The sequence below is a fragment of the Coptis chinensis genome, chromosome 2 (genome assembly GCF_015680905.1).
Source record: "Coptis chinensis isolate HL-2020 chromosome 2, ASM1568090v1, whole genome shotgun sequence".
NCBI classification, from domain to species: domain Eukaryota; kingdom Viridiplantae; phylum Streptophyta; class Magnoliopsida; order Ranunculales; family Ranunculaceae; genus Coptis; species Coptis chinensis.
The window spans coordinates 74,414,888-74,435,532 of NC_141457.1; the positions used below are offsets into that span (position 1 = coordinate 74,414,888).

The 20,645-nt window shown below is 38.5% G+C and overlaps 3 protein-coding genes and 1 pseudogene across 4 annotated transcripts; all 4 read right to left on the reverse strand.

Annotated features, from left to right (window-relative positions):
- Positions 1–319: 319 nt before the first annotated feature.
- Positions 320–3,399, reverse strand: LOC147517773 (uncharacterized). Its single transcript, XM_086593703.1, has 4 exons — positions 3,230–3,399; positions 2,953–3,182; positions 1,113–2,304; positions 320–1,022 (listed from the first exon to the last, which is right to left on the reverse strand). Exons 1-4 carry the CDS (start codon positions 3,397–3,399, stop codon positions 320–322), a joined length of 2,295 nt encoding a protein of 764 aa, XP_086449829.1.
- Positions 3,400–3,424: 25 nt separating this feature from the next.
- On the reverse strand, positions 3,425–4,462 carry LOC147517774 (uncharacterized). The gene has a single exon (XM_086593704.1). The coding sequence runs from the start codon at positions 4,460–4,462 to the stop codon at positions 3,425–3,427; it is 1,038 nt and encodes a 345-aa protein (XP_086449830.1).
- A 5,669-nt stretch (positions 4,463–10,131) lies between these two features.
- On the reverse strand, positions 10,132–11,923 carry LOC147517775 (S-adenosylmethionine decarboxylase proenzyme 4 pseudogene; annotated as a pseudogene). The gene has a single exon (XR_015213942.1). The product of XR_015213942.1 is annotated as an S-adenosylmethionine decarboxylase proenzyme 4 pseudogene (transcript).
- A 2,705-nt stretch (positions 11,924–14,628) lies between these two features.
- Positions 14,629–20,511, reverse strand: LOC147517776 (acetolactate synthase 1, chloroplastic-like). Its single transcript, XM_086589874.1, is given in 4 exon segments — positions 14,629–15,237; positions 17,445–17,575; positions 18,399–20,052; positions 20,055–20,511. Coding segments are annotated over 2 exon segments (1,905 nt in total). The 5' UTR covers positions 20,374–20,511; the 3' UTR covers positions 14,629–15,237; positions 17,445–17,575; positions 18,399–18,466.
- Positions 20,512–20,645: the final 134 nt, after the last annotated feature.

Here is a 20,645-nt window from a genome sequence, read left to right on the forward strand (position 1 = left end):
AGTTCCTATGCATAATCTCTCAACTTATCCCAGTGTGTAATCAAAGAATTCTCAACTTAATTTGGCCTAAATCCTACTCGTTGTGTATGTTGTATCAATTTTATTTTTTCGGATAGTATGTTGTATCTTTTGGTATTTAAGTCATAAAAATGTTAAGAACTAAGCCAACAGCTAAGCTCTGATTTCAATTTTTAACTATAATTTACCATGATTTTACAAAGTTGTTGCAACTTCCGAAATATAATATAATTTAATTAGTCCAGACTCTTTTTTTTTTTTTTTTTTTTCGATAATACCTTATATATATATATCATTAAGCTTAAACTGATACCGGCAAAACATTGTAGTTCAGGAGGCACTGTGGGAGCTGACACACTTGCTGCTGGTGGTATGCCCATTTTGCCAACAAGTGTGCCTCTCCATTGTCTTTTCTACTTAACCACTTAAATTTACAAAAAGATAAGGGAGAGCTTAATCTAATCACATAATCTCTCAAGCTCTCATGCTGCCAAGAACAATCTTGCCTATTAAGAGCCTTGATGCTTGCTATACAGTCTCCCTCTACCAAAAGCTCAGTCCATCCTGAAGTTAGTGCTAACTCTACAGCTACCTCAGCTGCCACCATCTCAGCTTCCTCTGCTGATCTGACTTGGTACCTTCTAGTGCCAGCTCCCACTATCATCCCTTCACTGTTCCAAGAAATTGCCCCTGCTGCCGCCTTTCCCGTTGTTCCCTGAAAAGAGGCATCAAACTTGATATTAATACACTCATTTGGTATAACAAAAAACTTAGTATCAAAATCAAGATTTGCATCAGGGAGATCATGAGTAGTAGAGGCTCTATGCTCGAGGTGGCATGCAGCTAAGCTAGCATAACATTGTTCTGCCTCCAAAACACTTCTTCTGATTATCCTCTCCCTGTTAGGTTGTCTATGCTCAAATTTGGCTTCATTTCTGGCTTTCCAGATGTTGTAAAGAAGATAGCATGCTTGTACCCCAGCTTGGGATTCTTGCAGCCTTCTGCTGTTGCTCCATCTTAGGAACTTATAAACCTAATCTCTGACCCCGTTCCTTCCATGATCCTCCATTCTCAGGCCCAGGCCCGATGTGAACCACATGGCCCTAGACCAATCACATTCAAAGAACAGATGGGTGTCATTTTCCAAGAAAGTTTCACAGAGAGGGCAGGAGAAATCTCCCAGCATATGCCTAGATGCCAGCCTATCCCCCATTGGTAAAGCCTCCATATAGACCTTCCAAAGGAACAACAGGATATTGGCTGGCAATCTAGTTCTCCAGATAAGCTTAACTGCCTGGGTGTTAAAGCTGGAAATCTGCCCTACAGTTTTATCTTTGGTAAGATACTTGTAGGCAGATTTCACAGTGAACTTACCAGACTTTTCTACTCCCCAGACCATCTTGTCCTTCCCCAAGCCTAAAGGTCTGATCACCACTTCTTTGATTCTGTTAGCAAGGATAGGGGGGAATAAGGCTGTGATTTTAGCCTCATCCCACCCAGTCCTATCCTCTTTGAAAAGCTCATTCACATGGAGGTCAGTTAGCCTAGAGTCCTCCACTCCTAGCTCTCTCAGAGTTTTTGGGTTTCCATTACTAACAACCCAAGGGTCATCCAAAATAGAAATGGAGTGTCCATTGTGAATCCCCCATATCAGCCCCCCACTAATAAGATTGAAAGTTTTGTGTATGCCTTTCCAAAAGAAGGAGGCATACTCAGGGGGCTTCCATACATCCCCAATCCAGTTTTTTCCATAGATGCTGGCAAGGGTTTTAGTCCATACAGAGTTAATATCCGTAGCTGCTTTCCAAGGAAGTTTTGCTAGCATAGCTAGGTTCATATCCCTCATCTTTCTGAATCCCAAACCTCCAACAAATTTGGGTGTACATAAGTTATCCCACCCTATAGTGTGAACACTTTTTGATTCCTCAGTCCCATGCCAAAAGAAGTCTCTGCAAGCTTTATCTATCTTGTTACAGGTAGATATAGGGAGCATATAAGTAGCCATGGCATACAGGGGTGTGGCTTGTATCACAGACTGGATCATGGTAGCCCTTCCAGCCTGGGATAGCACCTTAGCTTTCCACCCCTTAATCTTATTGTGTATTTTGTTAACTAAATATTCAAAGTCCTCTGCCTTCTTATGGGAAAGCATAATGGGAATACCCAGATATTTATCCTCGGGGTCAAACAACCTCATTTTCCAAAACTTTTTCAGCTTGAGTTTATTTCTGAACTTGATATTTCTACTGCAAAACATGCTGGATTTATCAAAATTTATGAGCTGTCCTGAAGCAGCACAATATTCTTGAAGAATCCTTTTGAGATGCCCCCCCCCCCCCCTCCTCCAGGTTTCCTCTAGTGAACAAGATGAGGTCATCCGCATAGATGAGATGATAGATAGGGGGAGGCTCTTCTTATCTTGATCCCATGGATATGTTCTTCAGCCTCAGCTCTAGCAATCATCCTAGAGAAGGCTTCAGACATGATGATAAAAAGATAGGGAGACAGGGGGTCTCCTTGTCTAAGGCCTCTCTCTGGAGTAATCTTATCCAAAGTGGCGCCATTCAAAGACTTGGAAAACTTTCTGATGGATAGGCCTTTGTTGGATCAGATTCCTCCAGGAGAGATTAAAACCCAGTCTCTCAAAAATATTGTCTACCAAGGACCATTCCACTCTATCATATGCTTTTGCCATATCCAATTTTAATGCTATCCACCCATGCCTTTTATTTTTCATGTGTTTCATGTGATGAAACATCTCACAGGCCAGCCCTGTATTATCCCCTATATTTCTTCTCTTAATGAAAGCCCCTTGGAAGGGGGAAACAATCTTATTCAAATGGCACTTCAGCCTATTGGCTAAAATCTTGGAGATCACTTTGTAGCAAAAGTTGCACAGACTGATAGGCCTAAAGTTTTGCGGTCGGGGGTTACCAGTCTTGGGAATGAGAGCAATGTAAGTTTCATTAAAGGTAGGGTTTAAGACCCCATTAATGAAGAAGTCCCTTACAAAGGCTACAATGCTCTTGCCCACAATATCCCAAGTGTTTTGGTAAAAACAACCTTGGAACCCATCAGGACCAGGAGCTTTTAAGCTCCCCATCTTCTTCACCACTCTCCAAATATCCTCAGAGGTGGGAACAGCAATGAGAGTATCATTCTCCCTATCAGAGATACAAGGATGAAAGAGACTGAGGATATTCTCATTAACTTGAGGGTGATCAGAGCTGAACAGAGTTTTGAAGTAGGAGTTGATATTGGCTCCCACTTCAGCTCTTCCCTCACTCCAGCCACCCCCTTCCCTTTGGAGCCTCTCCACATTATTCTTCCTTCTTCTATAAATGGTTGAGAGATGGAAGAATCTAGTATTCCTCCTACCATCTTTCAGCCAATGATTGATGGATTTCTATTTCCAGAAGCTCTCCTCCTTAGCCAACCAATCAAACAACTCAGATTTTAAGACCTTAGCTCTTTCATAATTGGCTAAAGAGAAGGGTTTCTTCAAGACATGATCCAACTCCTTATTTACTTTATTAATATTAGTGAAAATATTTCCAAACACCTTTTTATTCCATATAGTAAGGTGTTGTTGAGTAATTTTATGTTTAAGGATGACCTCAACATCAGACAACCCATGGGTAATAGAGTTCCAAGCAGTAGCAATCACAGGCATACATGACAGATCAGATAACCACATGTTATAGAACCTAAAAGGTTTTTCATGCTTCATATCAACATCAGCAGTAGCAATAAGGTTAATCATAAGGCATAGATGATCAGAAGTGGCATTAACTACATTAGTGACTTTCATATTGGGAAACTGGAGAATCCAATCCTCCGAGGCCAAGGCTCTGTCAAGCCTCTCAATAATATGGTCATGAGGTCTTCTATTATTACTCCATGTAAACTTAGGACCTTTGAAACCTAAGTCAAACAGACCAAGGTTGTTAATGAGATCATTGAACTCAGACATGCTTATACTAATAAGATTATTACCTCCTATCTTTTCATCTAAGGAAGTAATAGCGTTGAAGTCACCAAAGAGGCACCAAGGTCCAGGGATCAAGTTGGCAACTTCCCTGAACTCAGTCCAAACTCTATGCCTATTACTGGCAACCGGTTCGTCATACACAAAGGAGAAAAACCAGGTATTATTACAATGATAGTTGCTAAGTTTACCTGTCACTTGGTTATTTGAAGCTCCCAAGATCTCCAGGTCCACCCCATCTTTCCATAGCACAGCTAGCCCCCCACTACGACCCAAAGCTGGAACACTGAAGCTACCACTATACTTAACCATCCTACTAATCTTCTTTATCCTATCACATCCCACTTTTGTTTCAGACAAACAGACTATATCAGGGTCAAACTTACCTATTAAGTCCTTTAGATTTTGAATTGCCGTGGAGGAACTAATTCCCCGGCAATTCCAGACTTGTATCATGGTTGATGAGGCAGCTATTGTGGGACAGCTACCGCAAATCCTGGAGGAGACATCAGACCCCCACTGCTTTCAGACTTATCACCACCCAGTTTAGCTTTCTCATATTCACTGAGGATCTTATCAGGACTCTTGGAGACGAAAGAACTCTCCCCTGTACTATGTTGCTTCCCTTTGAAAATACCTCTTCGCATAACTAACGAATCATCCACTGCTAAAGGTTGAGGTTGCTTGAACAAGGAGATACTATCTTCAGACTCATATCCTCCTTCTTCAAAACTCCCTTGCACAAGATCCCCTGGAGCAAAATCTAAAGCTACTTCCTCTTGTGTTTTCACATTCTGAACTTCCAAGTTTGGGGCCATCTCTTCAGAGTACAAATCATCTCCCCATTCTGTGAAGGCATCCGAAGGAATTTGATCTTCTGGAATACTATGGTCTGAGAGATCAGAGGGAATGTTTGGGTTTAGAGACCGGTTTGAGGTGGAGGGATCCAATGACGCCCCAGTATCGCTAGAGATATCAATCACTGGAGCCTCTTCAGGGATTAACAAATGCCCTAGGCCTTGTTCCCTAAGCTCATCAGCCTCCCTCTTAGCCTTTTTAGATTGCTTTACCACCATCTTCAAACAATACCTCTCCCATTCTTCATCATCCATGGTTGTTTGTTTATCGCTAGATCTAGAAGAAAGTGATCTCTTTTTACCTACCCTTACCTCTTGACCAGCACCATCAGGCTTTCTAACTACCCCATTTCTCTTACCTCGAGATACCACCGTTTTAAAACCCCTTCCACGTGTAGGTAGTCCTGTGAACTTGAAACAAACGCTCTCTCTTCCAACTGGTGGGGTGGAGTGGTGAGATACATCAGGCTTGGTGTTCTCAAGATTATGAATGATGGTTTCGGACAAAAGAGAGAGAGAAGTCGGCGTAAACTGATCATCCACAGGAGCTTTTTCTATTCCCAAAGACTCATCTTTTAAAGCTAGCTCTCCTAAGCCTCCAGCTGTGGCTTCTCGAAGAACCATCCTATACGCTTGTTTCTGATAGCAAGCCTCTGTGTCTGATTCCTTTCCTTGGTCCATATCCATCGTAGCCGAACTTGGGCCCTAGACCACCAAGGCCTCGCAAGACTCCTCTGGTCGCAGATCTGGGTCCAGCGTACCCGCTTTGGCTCCTAAATCATGGGCCTTTTCCAACTCAGTCATCTCCAGGTCCAAACCCATGTTAGGTGCATTGCCCAGCTCAGCCACCCCAACGGTCACTGATTCTGTGATCATCCATACTGATGTATCCGTTCTGTGCTCTGTCAGGCCCTCTGTAATTACCTCTGTACCCTTTGACCTGACCGCCACACTCGCCACCACCTGAGCATCCTTCAGTGGTGTTGACCATACCCCTTCTCCCTTCCATAGCTTCTTTCCAGGTGAATTCCTGTTCCTAGCTGGAATCTGATCCACCCTAGGTTTTTGAGGAGGACCCGAAAAAGTAATCGAGGCTGGGATTGGCACAGCATCACCATTGTATAATACATTTGCTATTAGACCAAAAGAGAAATTGTTTTTTATATCTCTGGGGGAGCCTCCCAGCTTCCTCATCTCCAAGCTATGTTTTTCTCTGATACTATAGTAATGTATATCATGCCCAATACAACCACAAAAATAGCAAAAGATTTCTAGCTTTTCATATTTGAAGGAGACAAAAATTACTTCTCCCAATTCCGTGCTTAACTCTATGCCTTTGAGCAACCTCTCTTTGATGTCCATGCGCACTCTCACCCTTACAACAGGGTGTTTAAAGGCTGATGAACAGTGAAGATCCATCCCCTTGACTTTGCCCAGAGTTGAACCCACTGTGTGCACATTTTTCTCATTTATGCGATCTCTTGGGAGGCCAAATATCTGCACCCAGAAGTCCACTCTATCAAACCTCCTATCTTCTCCCAGGATACCCAAATCATTTCCTTTCTTAATGGAGAGGATAAATCCTTGTATCACCCAAGGTCCATTTTGCTTGACATGCTGATATTCTTCTACCTTATCAAAGACCATTTTATAGAGTCCTTTTGAAATAACTTCTATCTTGGTCTCTCCCTTGATTTGCCAGCATCTATGCACTTCTTCTGCAAATTCCTGTAGGGATATATGTTTTCCTCCATATAGCTTCCCTACCAAGGTTGTGTGCCCTGTTTAGTCTTCTCTGGGGTTTTTGCATCCAATCTTCACCACACATTTTTCCTTAGAGCAAAATAAATTTTTCATGTCAGCTTGGAGTTTCTCTATTCTGACCCTAGAGAGATCTCCTTGCTCATCTTCCCCTTTTACGGTTCTAATCAGTCGATGCCATCTAACAAACTCAGAGGATAAGATGTAGCCTGACTATCCTACCTAATTTACACTGAAAGGCGGGAGAGGGGGGGGGGAGATGAGAGGTAAAGGATGAACCAGAACTGCTTAGGTTTTCAAAAGCAAGATTTACAGAGCAACTGGGGCTTCAAGCAAGAAACTTTTCCTTATCCCTTTTGAAAACTAGCTACTTGAAACCAAAAGAAAAACCCAGATCAGGTTAACCAGGAAAGGCAACAAAAACTAAACAGCAGAAACTATAAGCGGTAGAGATTTGAAATTTGAAAGTGAAAAAGAGGGGGGAAAGAAGTTGGTTTGAGCTGCTTTGAGCCGCAGTAGAGCTTCATTCAAATTAGTCCAGACTCCTGAGGACAACAGACTTGCATATTTCACTTTGGTTCACAGACTTGCGCAAATGAAAACATGGCAGAGAAAATCTAGACATACTTTTATGATATCTCTACTTTTATCGGGGAAAGGAGAACTTTTATCAGGAGCCTAAAACTCACTTAGCAACAATTTTATTCGCTCTTTCCACATAGTTTTAAATACGTTTTGTGTTTGGTTAATTTTTTTTTAGCTAACTAGAATTGAAATATATATAATACAGAGATTACGGCCTAAAGATAAAGCCCAATAATAATTTTGCAATAAGTCCACTTTGATTTTTCATTTCGCCGTAAGTCTTAGACCCGGCTGCGTCATCATTTTTTACTTATAATTTCGGCTCAATGACACATTTTCAATTTTAATTTCGCCACAAGTCCTATGAAAATATAAATTTACATAGTTTCTTTTTTATATGTAAATTTAAATTTGCATAAGTAATTTTATTTTTCATATGCAAATTTAAATTTACATAGAACTTATGGCGAAATTAAAATTGAAGTGAACTTAAAAAGCGAAAATATTTGGAAAAATTGGGCTCTCGGCCCAATTACTTAAATATAATAATGTTAAAAGGAGAAAAGAAAAGTACTATATAGTGTTTGGGAAGTAAAGAGTCCTAGCATCCTCCTTCACCAGTCCAAACTCAAACTCATGGGGTTTACCATCACATATGAAACCCATTGACATAACCAAAGCCCTCTTATTTTATTTTATTCTTTTTGGTAAAACAACCAAAGCCCTCTAAATATCTTGGATAATAGCATAATGCTAATTTGGCCAACTGCTGGATTTCTTGTGTATCATATTTTAACAACTCTATAAGTTTTATGCACAAAAGTAAACCATGTAGATGAGCTGATCGATAAATGTAAGAAAGGGCGTATCCTCTAGATCATATGTATCATATGCCTGTCGCATGTAATTCTTATGATGAGCAACAGTTCATAATTTCACAAGAAATTGTTGGGTCCATTAACCTTCTGTAAGGCCACTTTTATATACATGACATTTCTCAAATGCATTATAACGAAAAATCTTTAATCTATAGTTAATATATATGAAGTTTCTCAAACTAATAAAAAAGTATGTAGGAACAAAAAAGAATCTTCAGTCTGTTTATATCTGTGACATTTATCAAATTCATTATGAAAAAAATGATTAGTTGTTAATTTATATGAAACTTTATATAAGGAAGATTGAGATATGGGTGAAAACCAGTTAGAACAGCAAGTAAATACTAAATACCTACTGTGTATATGTATGAAGTTTGGGTTATCCAACTATCTCAGTATTAGAGCAAGTCCAATGGAGGGCTGCTAAAAGGTGCCACATAAACTTTTTAGTAGGCCCAGGCCAGCCATATTTAGCAGCCCAAAACAAAAAAAATCATTCCAATCACACTTTTTAGTAGTTGTTAAGTTCGGGAGACAGACGGCGGAGTTTCTGTCGTCTGTACATTAAATTGCAACAGACGACATAAACTCTGCCGTCTGTACACTCAAGACGCTATAACATACGAATCTCTTCTCAATCCCTCACCATATTAGAAAAATAAAATATAACAGAACATTAACATTAACATTAATATTAATATTAATATTAGGAAAATAAAATAGAACATTAAACAGAACATTAACATTAACATAACATTAGGAACATTAACATGACATTAATATTGTTTTATTATTCAAACTTTTTAAAAGTAAACAGAACATTAACATTAGGAAAATAAAATAGAACATTAAAACAGAGCATCAATCTTCATCCTCATCATCTTCATTTTCATCTGCTTCGTCATTATTCTTTTAATACAGTACAGGTCTCGAAGTCATTCATCATCATCATCTTCTTCTTCTTCTTTTTTTTTTTTTTTTTTTCTTCTTCTTCTTCTTCGTCTGAATACTCACTGGTAGGGCAATCCGACCAATGAGGCCATTCGGGAATAGCCATGAAAACAACTAAAGAAATGAAGAAATATGTGAGAGGAGACATTGTTTTTTTTAGTTAATCTCATATAGTTTGAGGATGGTTTATATAAGCAAAAAAGTTGTACAAACGATGAAACTTAATGGTGATTAGCAAGAAAACGAAGAAATTTAATAGTGATTAGCAAGAAAATGATGAAACTTAATAGTGATTAGCAAGAAAACGAGGAAATTTAATGTTGATTAGCAAGAAAACGATGAAACTTAATGTTGAGCAAAAAAACAATGAAACTTAATGGTTATCTGTACATAAATTTTAGTGGAAAATAAATTTCTTGGTTTCTCAGGTCTGCTAGGTCCAGATGGCAGAGTATCTGTTGTCCGTCCATTTAATTAAAATGGGATACGGACAGCATAGTTTCCGCCGTCTGTACATAAATAACCAACAGACGGCAGAAACTATACCGTCCGTATCCCAGAACTTATTATGGCAGCTGCTAGCCAAGGTCTTAGTTTTGGCTGGACTTTTTGCTCCTTCCAAATTTAAGACCCTTTTAGCAGTCCTATTGGAATGATGTTTTTGTGGTTGGGGGTGCTATATTTGCCTTTATCAGCCCATATAGCCTCCCATTAGACTTGCTCTTAAGGCTTGAGCTTGAGTACTTTCGATCCATTGTAAACACATCCTAAGATAAAATTTATTTCGCCAAACATGTCATAATTTATTTGAATTCAAATTGAAATCCTTTAAAAGGGTATGGTAGGCTGAGACTTTTATTAATTATAAGTTTGGGTTAACTAGTAATTATGGTCTCCCCTAAAAAAAAGTCAAATTGGCTTGATCCTAATTTTCCGGTGAAACTCGTATTGCAACATGGAAACGGGTAATTGAATAGCTGATGCAACTCGTATTGCAACATGGAAACGGGTATCAGCTATTCAAAATATCGTATCATATCATTCAATTAGTGAAGAAGTCAACCATGCATTCTCACTATTTTTGAGATTGTGCTTAAAAGATGTTAATTACTTAATTAGTTGGTATCATAGTGGAATCCACAAAAACACATGTAACTGCATTTCGCTGTGCACCACTACAAAATGGGAAGCTTGGCACCTTCCCAATTCCAACCCTAGAGGAAAAAGGGAAAAGGCAGAGACAGCCCTAGAAAATGACAAACACAGAGAAGATCTACAAGAAAAATAAAGTGTTCTTTTCCAATTTTTAAAACAAGTAGATAACGGTGGAAGAAGCAAAACCCGTACCCCCACTACACAACTCAAAAATCTTAGGCGTGACATTCCCTAAGTGGGGTGCATTATCATTGTTGAGACAACAATTCAAGCCCAATATATCCAATTACTTCTTCAATAGTTAACCCATATGCTCTAGTCCACATAATCCGTGAGCCATCACCCATTATCACCTCTACAAAAAATTTCGTCTCTAACATTTCTACTCCAGTGTGTTCCTTTGTATGTCCAAGCACTACCATTATCACCGTTCTTACCAACCTACTTCCGACGAGTGAATGTTTGGAACACGATACCTCCAGCGGCTGGGAATTCATCGATGGTACAACTTCGACGAATTAGGCCATGTTGCTTGATAACATTTTTAATCCGTTTCGACATGTTACAATTTGCACTTGTAACAGATATTGACATTGTTCCAGGCCGAAATACTTGCACCACTTTCCTTAGTACGTCATCTATATCGTTTCTATCATCAGTGCACGCCATAAGCTCAAAACTAGCATAGCTGTATCCATCTTCAGGCGTGACATGTATAGTCGAATAATGGACCCCATCGATACCATTCATTGAGTAACCACAAGGATCAAATGCAAAGTCACACATAAGTGCACTAGGGATAATGTCATTAATTCCAGTTGCCATAGTCATCTCCCGTCCAGCTATATGACCAGAATTATCATTACCTGGATGTCCATAGAATTTTCCAGCAAGCGAGCGATCAAGCTCAGTCATGCAGACCTCCATGGTGAACAAATCATTAGAAATGTGGTGCACCATATGGTGCTCATCACTAGCAGAATAAACATGCCATGAATGTGTAGTCTGCTTAGAAGGCATTAAACTTGCTTTTCTATAACAGAGGTTACTAGGCAAACTTTCCTCCAAGTACAGTACTTCCTCTTTGAAGCTAGTGTGTGGGAATGGCTGTGCCTTTGGGAAAATAAAGTTTCCCCTAGTGTACCTACAGCCACACACATCAAGACCCATATTATGAGCATGACTCAACAGTAGAGGGATGGATTTAAGGAGCTGTGTGGTTCCACATGTCTTGATGATGATCATAGTAGGATAGACAAATAAACTTGATTCTGATAACACGTAAGCATCGACGTATTGGTTGCCAACCGCAGATACTACAGTGCATTGCACGGCATCAAGGATTTCCTCTAAAGACTCAAATTTGAGTCGTCTTAGGCCAAGACCGATAACAGGATCATCGCAAGAGAAGTGCATTTCTAGGCGCTTTTCGAAGCCTTCAAAGCCAGATTGGGCCATGGATAGATGAAAAAACAGAGCAGAAATTTAATTGGTTTGAGGAAATAGTGTGTTGGTGTAGTGACATTGTGAAGTGAAAGTGCATGGTTTTATAGGAGGACTGGGGGGGGGAGTAAGACGGCATGCGTGTGAGGCAACCAAGAATAATGATTGTAAGCATAATGAGTGAGTTGATGATTATTTTTGTGTGAGATCTTCACGGGACAGGAATGGAGAAGGGGATTTAAAACCACGCGCATTCTAGTGGAAGTCCCATTTTATTTTAAATATGTTTTCGGATATCAACTACTGGTGTTTTCCCATTTTTGTGCATTTTCATCTCTTTTTCTGTAGAATTTCAATCAAAACTTTGGAAGTGGTGTGACATTGTGATTGTATTCATGTCCACTAGTAGCATCAACTTATCCAAATTATTTGGATCCAAGGATCCAACAAGATTACAAGAACAAAAGAAACTTATAGCGCATTAGGATATACTTATTCTTGTAAACAAACTTACACAATATAAATCGCATATTAACAAACTAATATGTATGGCTATAAATCCTCTCAAAGATGACACCTAAATTATTCCAAGTAGGATGAAAATAGGCAGTTAAAACAGATTCATTTGGTTCTAGAAACCTTTCATTTTATCGTGTGGAAAAGAGTGAATCTATTCAATCTTTTGGATGAAACTGCTTCTGACTTTAGATTTGAGTACCTAAATTAATTAGAATATATAAAACAGAATGAGTAATTAGTATTTTTGTTAAATAATAGTGAAGCAATACAATTGATCTGACTTCCTTTGAAACACTTTAATAATTTTTTGAATTACAAGACTACAACTCCATTATATTGTAGTGTAGCTCCATTACTTGAATATAGGTGTAATGAATAAAAAACTTTGCAAGCAGGCTGAATGCCTAGACCCAACCAAGTTACTTGTTAGGTACAAAATGATGGATGATTAAGCCTGACTCTTGAGACAATTTGCATATCACGATTAAAAATAATAATCATTATTTGTCTAAAATCAAGAGATCATGGATGTTAAGAAATACGTGTAGTTTCTTTTACCATATATAAGCACAATGAGAATATATAACTTACGCAACGACACTTTATTACTACAAATAAATACTTTATTATTAGATCATAGGATAAAAGTGCTTTTAAACTCTTTAATAAATTTGAAGTTGTGTTATTGTAATTATTAAAGATTGTTACTTGTGCACTCTATGTTTAAAGTGGAGGCTGTATACAATGGAATCATATCAATCTAGAGAAACAGAACCATCATATATGTCACCTACAAGGAAAACAACAAATAAACCAACATTCGAAAATACCTAGTGACTAGACAATACCCTTGAGTTCAAGTGCGGATCTCCCTAATTGAGGGATTTTATAATTATTTATCTGCCACTTTTGATGCGGCTTTTGGTTCCTCTAAAGTGATCCTTAAGGATTGTGGTCTTGTGGAAAAGGAGCCAATACGAACGCATATATTGGATACATAATACACTGGCAATACGAAAGCTACGGCCATCCACCCGACCATAAATACAGATATTAACATTACAATACGCCAATATCCCCACCCAATTCAGATAACAAGAAAACGTGTACAGTTAGTGTTTTGCTCATGTTATAAATTGAACACTATACAGACAGAAAAATCGAATGATTCATTTGGCTATGATCGATCTATGGAGTCTGGACCATCAACCATGATATGAACAACTAACTCATATAACCCTGCACCTAGAATTTAGTGCGGATATCTTAAAGTCCAGACACTTTATCTGATATATATTCCCTGCACATAGATTTGATTATGCAACATCTTTGTATCAGTACGCAAGCCAGAATAAAAATGATTCAGATTTGAGAATACGACATTATGTTGGATGGCACTGTTCATCATCACCACTTCTCTCTTGGGGGCTTCACGCGCGCGCATGCAGACACATGAACCACCTCAAACACACAACCAAACTTAACGAAAAAAATCACAAACTAATCTATCTCATCAAAACAAATATATCTTTCTATGACAGTCAATCTCAATTAAATCGAAAACTTTGAATTGTAAATAGAATCAAATCTTAGTTAAAAGTCTCAAACCCATTAATTACTTTATTCTTATTCTCTTTTTGTATCAAAAGTTGCAACCCAAATCTCACTCTTAGACCTTAATTTCTCCACACTTAAGCTAACCTTAGTTCCTAAAGAAGGGACCCTCCCTTACCCTTTTACAATATACCCTTTTTGCCAACTTCATCATTCATTGTATGTGTCCGACAACTCCTTTGAATGGACCTACATTGCCATTCTCATTACATATCATCCACCTTGTGCCCCTGGTCCTCGACATTAAAGGCATACTTGGAGTTTAGGACCCCTACCGGTGCTCGACATGACGTCCCCAGGGTATATGAAGTTTGATAGGGACCAAGTGGATTTAGCCGCCATGCATGGTGGAGTATGCCTTACACACAATTGAAAACATTTGTGATGCTTATGTGACATAAGCACTGACGAGGATTTAGACGACTGAACTAGGCGTTATAAAATGAGAGCAAATTTGTGGACAGGCTTGTCTACAAATAGCAGTTTCTCATTGGTCCAAACCATTTTCGGACATATAAACAGTTTTTTCAGGCAGAACAAACAGTTTTATCGGGCACCAACTCCACCAATCAGCACTTGTTGTCTTGTGGACAGCTAATAGTAGCCTGTCCACAAAGTTATTCTGTTATAAAATGACATATGGTTGTTGGAATAAATGAATAATCAAATTCACTAACATTTTATAATATTTTCCAAATCAGCAGTCCTAGAATTTGTATATATCTTGGCAAATGTTTGGTTCAATTTTGATCTTTATTCTTAACTGTATTTAGTTTATCTTCTTTGGCAGTCCTCAAAAACATATGTTGAAGTGTTAACAGAATCCTCAAATGTACGATTAAATCCATTAGAGAACCTCTTTGTTAAAATGTTGTGTCCCACAGGAATCATTGCTTATTGAGTTTCGATAAATTCTTCGAGGCTTTAAGCAAGCAGTACATGTTAGTGTCCTTAGTATCCATTATTTGCAGTTGACCCTACAGAGAATACTCTTCATGTCCCTAAAATTCTCCAACATCCCCTAGCCCATTAGGCCATCCCTCTCAATCATCCTCCATACTAAATCATTCCTCGTGCTACGTCCGTTATGAGTTCATATCTCTCGATCCACACACAGGCATCATTCCACGTGGGTAACCCCCACAGCACAATAACCTAGTTGGTATACTTCTTTGTGTTGCTATTCATTTGGACCATGTCTTCCACTCTTCTATACTTTTTTTCTTTTTGTCCAAGTACCGAAGAAATCAAATCAATGGATATTTTCGTAAGCGAAATTGGCCCATGCTTCTACAGTTTCATTCGTCTTTGCCAGTGAATCGAACATAATAGCCCCGAGGAATGCAATGAGCAATGAGAACCACTTTGATCCATAGCGTGGTAGAGCCCAACACACATCACGCAGTTATGTGCATCTCAAGTGAGATGGGACGGGTGGATGATGGGCAATATCACCTGCTGGGTGTTCCTGAGAGCAGGCAATAAGTATTTCAGTTGCATTAGAGCAGGGGAGAAACCAAGAAAACACCAAATTTTTGAACCAAACTAAACACCAAACCAAAAAAACACCAACCAACTTCAGGATAAACATCAAATATCCGACATCAAATGACGCAGTTTTAGATAAACCACGTCATATAGCCCACGCGGTTTTCTAGAAACCACGCGATGTGTCGCAAATCAACTTTCTTCTTTTTTTTCTTTCCAAATCTCTGGTGCGGTTTTGCGAAAACCGCGTAATTGAAGCCCACATTCTAGCCCAAGCCCATGCAGTGTTAAAAAAACGGCGCGGTTTTGGAAAAACCAAAACAGCGAGAGAGATTTGATACAGCACCAAAGCTGAAACCAAATTTTGGCCGATTTGGTATTTGATTTGGTGTTTTCATCAACATGTCTCTCATGAAGATATAAAAACACCAAATTATTGGAAATTTGGTGTTTGATGCTAGAATAGTATCTCACCTAAAGATGCTCTTAGAAACTAATCAGTGTCTGTGGCCCTTTGGATTGATCCTTGGGCATCTCCTCCTAAGCCTAAGAAGTCTGTGGCTGTGGCTTCAAGAAACTATTATTCTCTAACATTCCTCATCAGCTTCAAGAAGTCTGTGGCTTCTACCACCCTAAGACATGCATTTCATTTCTCAGGATATCTATTACGAATTAGAAGTTAAACACTTTGAGAACAACAACAACAACTTGGAAGGTAAACTGGAGCAAATCAGATAAATGTCATCTTGCGCAAAATTAAACGCCTAAGTTGTTAGTGGGTGTCTGGTTGACCTCCACGTAGTACATGTTTCAATAAAATTTGAAGAAGAACCTATCTTGAAAGAAAAATATATTGTGTTTTGTTTAGGGTTATAGTTTATTTCCAAACCTAACCTGAATCTGAACAGATCAAATTATATTTGGAATTTTGGAATCCAGGGACGAAATCTGTACCAAAACACAGATCTAGCTATTTCACACAAAATCCTAGCCATTATGCCCTGCCATAGCAGCAGTAGTGTAACCCCACCTCTGGAAATATTAACTTCTCTATTTTTATTTTTATTTTAAGTTAAAATAAGTTTTGTAGGAAATATCTGTCAGTCATGGCAGTCATCATGTCCCCTGTCCAAGAACTCTGTCCCCCTGATATAAAATCAGTTTACAAGGACCATTCTAAATTCCTGACTTAAGTTCATTGAGAAAGATAAGTTTTTGAGAAGTTGTTGATGCTTATAGCCTTATACTACTCTGTCCACCCTCTCATGCCAAAAAGCTATTTTGCATTCCCTCTGAACCAATAACAAAGGGCTCATAACTTTTCCTTGAACAATTCTGAAGAGTCTCCCAACATTTCGCGTACCTGGTCTTTTGTCTTTGATACTTCAAAAACATCGCTCCTACACTTCATTCCAAAATACTCAAGGTTGAGCTTCGCTTTGTCATCCTCATCGTCTATATCATCAAACTTTTAACTGCCTGCAGTAATAAACCCTGCAACCTTCCTCTCCGTCATCTCCTTGTTCCTCTCATCCATCATCTTCAAAAGATTCTGATTACTGTTATCAACCAGCACAGACAGCCACTTTTCGAATTTCAGAATATCCTATGCTTCTCTATAGCACCCATACCCTGACCATGATGTGATATGGCATCACTAAATGGTAGGGATACAACAACAGAACAACTCTCCCCCCAAAAAAAAATAAAATAAAATAAAAAACAAATACACATGGTAGGATATGAAATTGAGTGCAGTTATGACCATCGCTTGTAGAATGAGATTAGGAATGACGTTAATTGGGTTTTGCGGTACAAATTCTGGAATGGTATCAGTAATTAACTTCAAAGCAAAGGAAAATGCAAAGACAAGTTTATCTGGCATAATGGTAGTTGGTAGACCATTACATACCCGGCCCCTTTTCATTTCTTTTTCTTTCACGTTTATTAACAGTATCCTAGCTATTAATTCACTAAAGCCAATACACGTGCAGAATTTTCCTTATGATGAGTATATGTGGCATGTTATAAAAAACTAAACCAAGAATATTGCTCTAAAGCTTATCAAGAGAAAAGGGAAGTACCTAACTAACATATTCAAAGAAACAATAACATAATATTTGCTTGCAAAGAGGGGAAAAAGTTTATAGACTAACTAAGGTAAGTATATATTGTAATGGCACTTACAAAATCAGAAGCAAGAGCAAGAGCAACATCTCCGGGGCGACCAATATGAATGACACCAGCTTCATATCTTTTTGAGATCAGGAAGAGAAATCAAACACTTAAGATAAAGATATTGCTATTAAGCATCTGATCTGCATGACCAACACATTTGGAAAGGCAATCAAATAATTAAGAAAAGATAGAATATAATAGTTACAGTAGGCCAACCAGATTTACATAGTGTGCAACATACATTACCATAAAAGATAATAGTATTTATTTTCCGATAATACTTAAAAAATAATAATAATAACTATAGAAAAAATACATAAAACGATTGCTTGGTACACACATTCATTCTCCAGCCAACTCTTTCATATCCAAGTGAAAATACCGATAAGCTTTTTGTTAGAAGAATGCCAAATCTTGTATCTCTTTTAATTAGCCATCACAATAAAAGGGTTGTTTATAACACCAAACACTCTCAGGTGACCTGACTCCCTCATTCATGCACTATATTATTCAGGACATTAAAAAGTTCATGATCAAACATTAATGAGAAGCATAAACAAATTCACCATACCATTATATGCTTACTATTAACCAGTAGAGGGGGCGAATTGCATAGATTTTAAAGATTCACATTGGAAAGCAAATAGAAAACTCAGTACTTCATGAAACAAAATGAATATATTACCGAGAGCTACAGAAAAAAAAAATACGTAAGATAAATTAAAATGGCAACCTTCCTAAAGAAGATCATTGATATTTAGCAATGCAACACCAGACCCTTTGGATGGTTAAGAATTGAAACATTTGGAAGTTCAATTACCTCCTATGAAGGATTTGGTTTGTTTCTTTTCTTAAAAAACATAATAATCAAAGATCGAAACTTAAAAATGATCTAATATGGACAAGGAGGCAAATTAATATAACGATTCTTTTTATTAATAACATAAAAATACAAGCCAGCACCTTTTTGTGAGGCTTGAGTCTCAAAGCATACATAACGATAACAGTGCAGCTTCAGTTGCTTCAGACAATCAATATTTTGATCTCCCATCACCCTCAGTGATCAAATCTTTGAAAGCCCCGCCACTAGGAATCATAGGTAGCACATGTTCTTGATGAGGCACAATGACATCCAACAAATATGGACCAGGTGTCTCCAACATTTTTTGAATTGCCTCCCTTAGCTCATTCTTTTTCGTCACACGAGCAGCGGGTATATCAAAACCTTCGGCAATTTTCAACAAATTCGGGAATATATCAGATTCCTTTGATGGGTTTCCAAGATATGTGTGAGCCCTGTTTGCTTTATAGAACCGATCCTCCCATTGCACAACCATGCCCAGATGCTGATTATTCAAGATCATCATTTTGATGGGAAGATTTTCCACCCTCACTGTAGCAAGTTCCTGAACATTCATGATGAAACTTCCATCACCATCAATGTCTACGACAATGGCATCAGGTTTAGCAACAGCTGCCCCGATTGCAGCAGGTAAACCAAAGCCCATAGCACCAAGTCCACTAGAAGTTAGCCACTGGCGAGGCCCTTTGTACTTGTACCATTGAGCAGCCCACATTTGATGCTGTCCAACACCAGTACTAATAATAGCTCTTCCATCAGTCAATTCATCCAAAACTTGAATAGCATATTGAGGAGGAATTGCTTCTCCAAAGGTCTTAAACTTCAAAGGATGCAAATTCTTCTGCTCGTTAAGCTCCCCCCTCCAAGCAGAAAAATCAAACTTAAGATTTGATCTCTTCTCCAATAATTTGTTTATCCCTTGTAAAGTCATCTTTACATCAGCACATACAGAAACATGAGGTTGCTTGTTCTTCCCAATTTCAGCAGAGTCAATATCAATGTGAACAATCTTAGCTCGGCTAGCAAAAGCTTCAATCTTACCCGTAACCCTATCATCAAACCTAACACCAAAAGCAAGTAACAAATCTGCACTATTCACTGCATAATTAGCATAAACAGTCCCATGCATTCCAAGCATCTGTAATGACAACTCATCCGCACTCGAATAAGTCCCAAGACCCATCAGTGTACTCACAACAGGTATACCCGTAAACTCAACAAACCGTCTCCACTCCTCACTGGAATTCAAACACCCACCCCCAACATACAAAACAGGTTTCTTCGCTTCCAAAACAACCCTAACAATCTGTTCTAAATACTTTTCCTCCGGAACTTTCGGCATTCTAGAAACATAACCACTCAACCTCACTAAACTATTCCATTTCGGTACAGTAAGTTGTTGTTGTACATCTTTAGGTATATCAATCAAAACAGGACCCGGACGGGCAGACGACGCTAAATAAAATGCTTCTCTAACAATCCTAGGAAGATCATCAATATCTAAAACAAGATAATTATGCTTAGTAATTGATCTAGTTACCTCCACAATAGGTGTTTCTTGAAACGCATCAGTACCTATCATCCTTCTAGGCACTTGGCCAGTTATAGCAACAATAGGTATACTATCCAACATTGCATCAGCCAAACCACTAACTAAATTAGTCGCACCTGGCCCTGAAGTAGCAATGCACACACCTGTCTTCCCTGACGCACGTGCATATCCTTCTGCTGCAAATATACCACCTTGTTCATGTTAAGGATAGTTTTGGAGCGTGTTAGAGCTTGGTGGATTTCTAATGAAGCTCCACCTGGATATGCAAACACCCGGGTGACACCCTCACGTTCTAAAGCCTCTACAAGGACGTCAGCCCCTTTTCTAGGTTCGTCAGGGGGGAATCTTGAAATGAAATGTTTTGAGGTTTGGCTTGTTTTTGTTGAAAGTGTGTTGGTTATGTGGAGGGTGGTTTTCTGGTGATTTTTTAAGATGGGGAGGGTGATTTTGAGATTGGGTTTTTGGATATTGGGGAATGGGTAAGAAATTGGTTTTGAGATGGTGGAAAGTTTTGAAGTTGCCATTGTTGAATGTTTGTTTTGGCAGAGGAAGAAGAAAGAATTTTTTGTTTGACTATTGTTCTGGCTCTTTTTCGAGTTTTAAGCATTTGATTGATGCAAATGCGCTTCAAAAACAAACCAAAAACGATTAAAAAGGGTATCCAAGAGACTAAACTTTTTTTCGGTCAAATTGGGCATTTTTGTAATTACATATAGTCTAAATTTCTCACATCGTGTTTCATAATTCACAAATTCAAACTATATCCATGCTACAACTTGAATTGTGAATAAAAGTT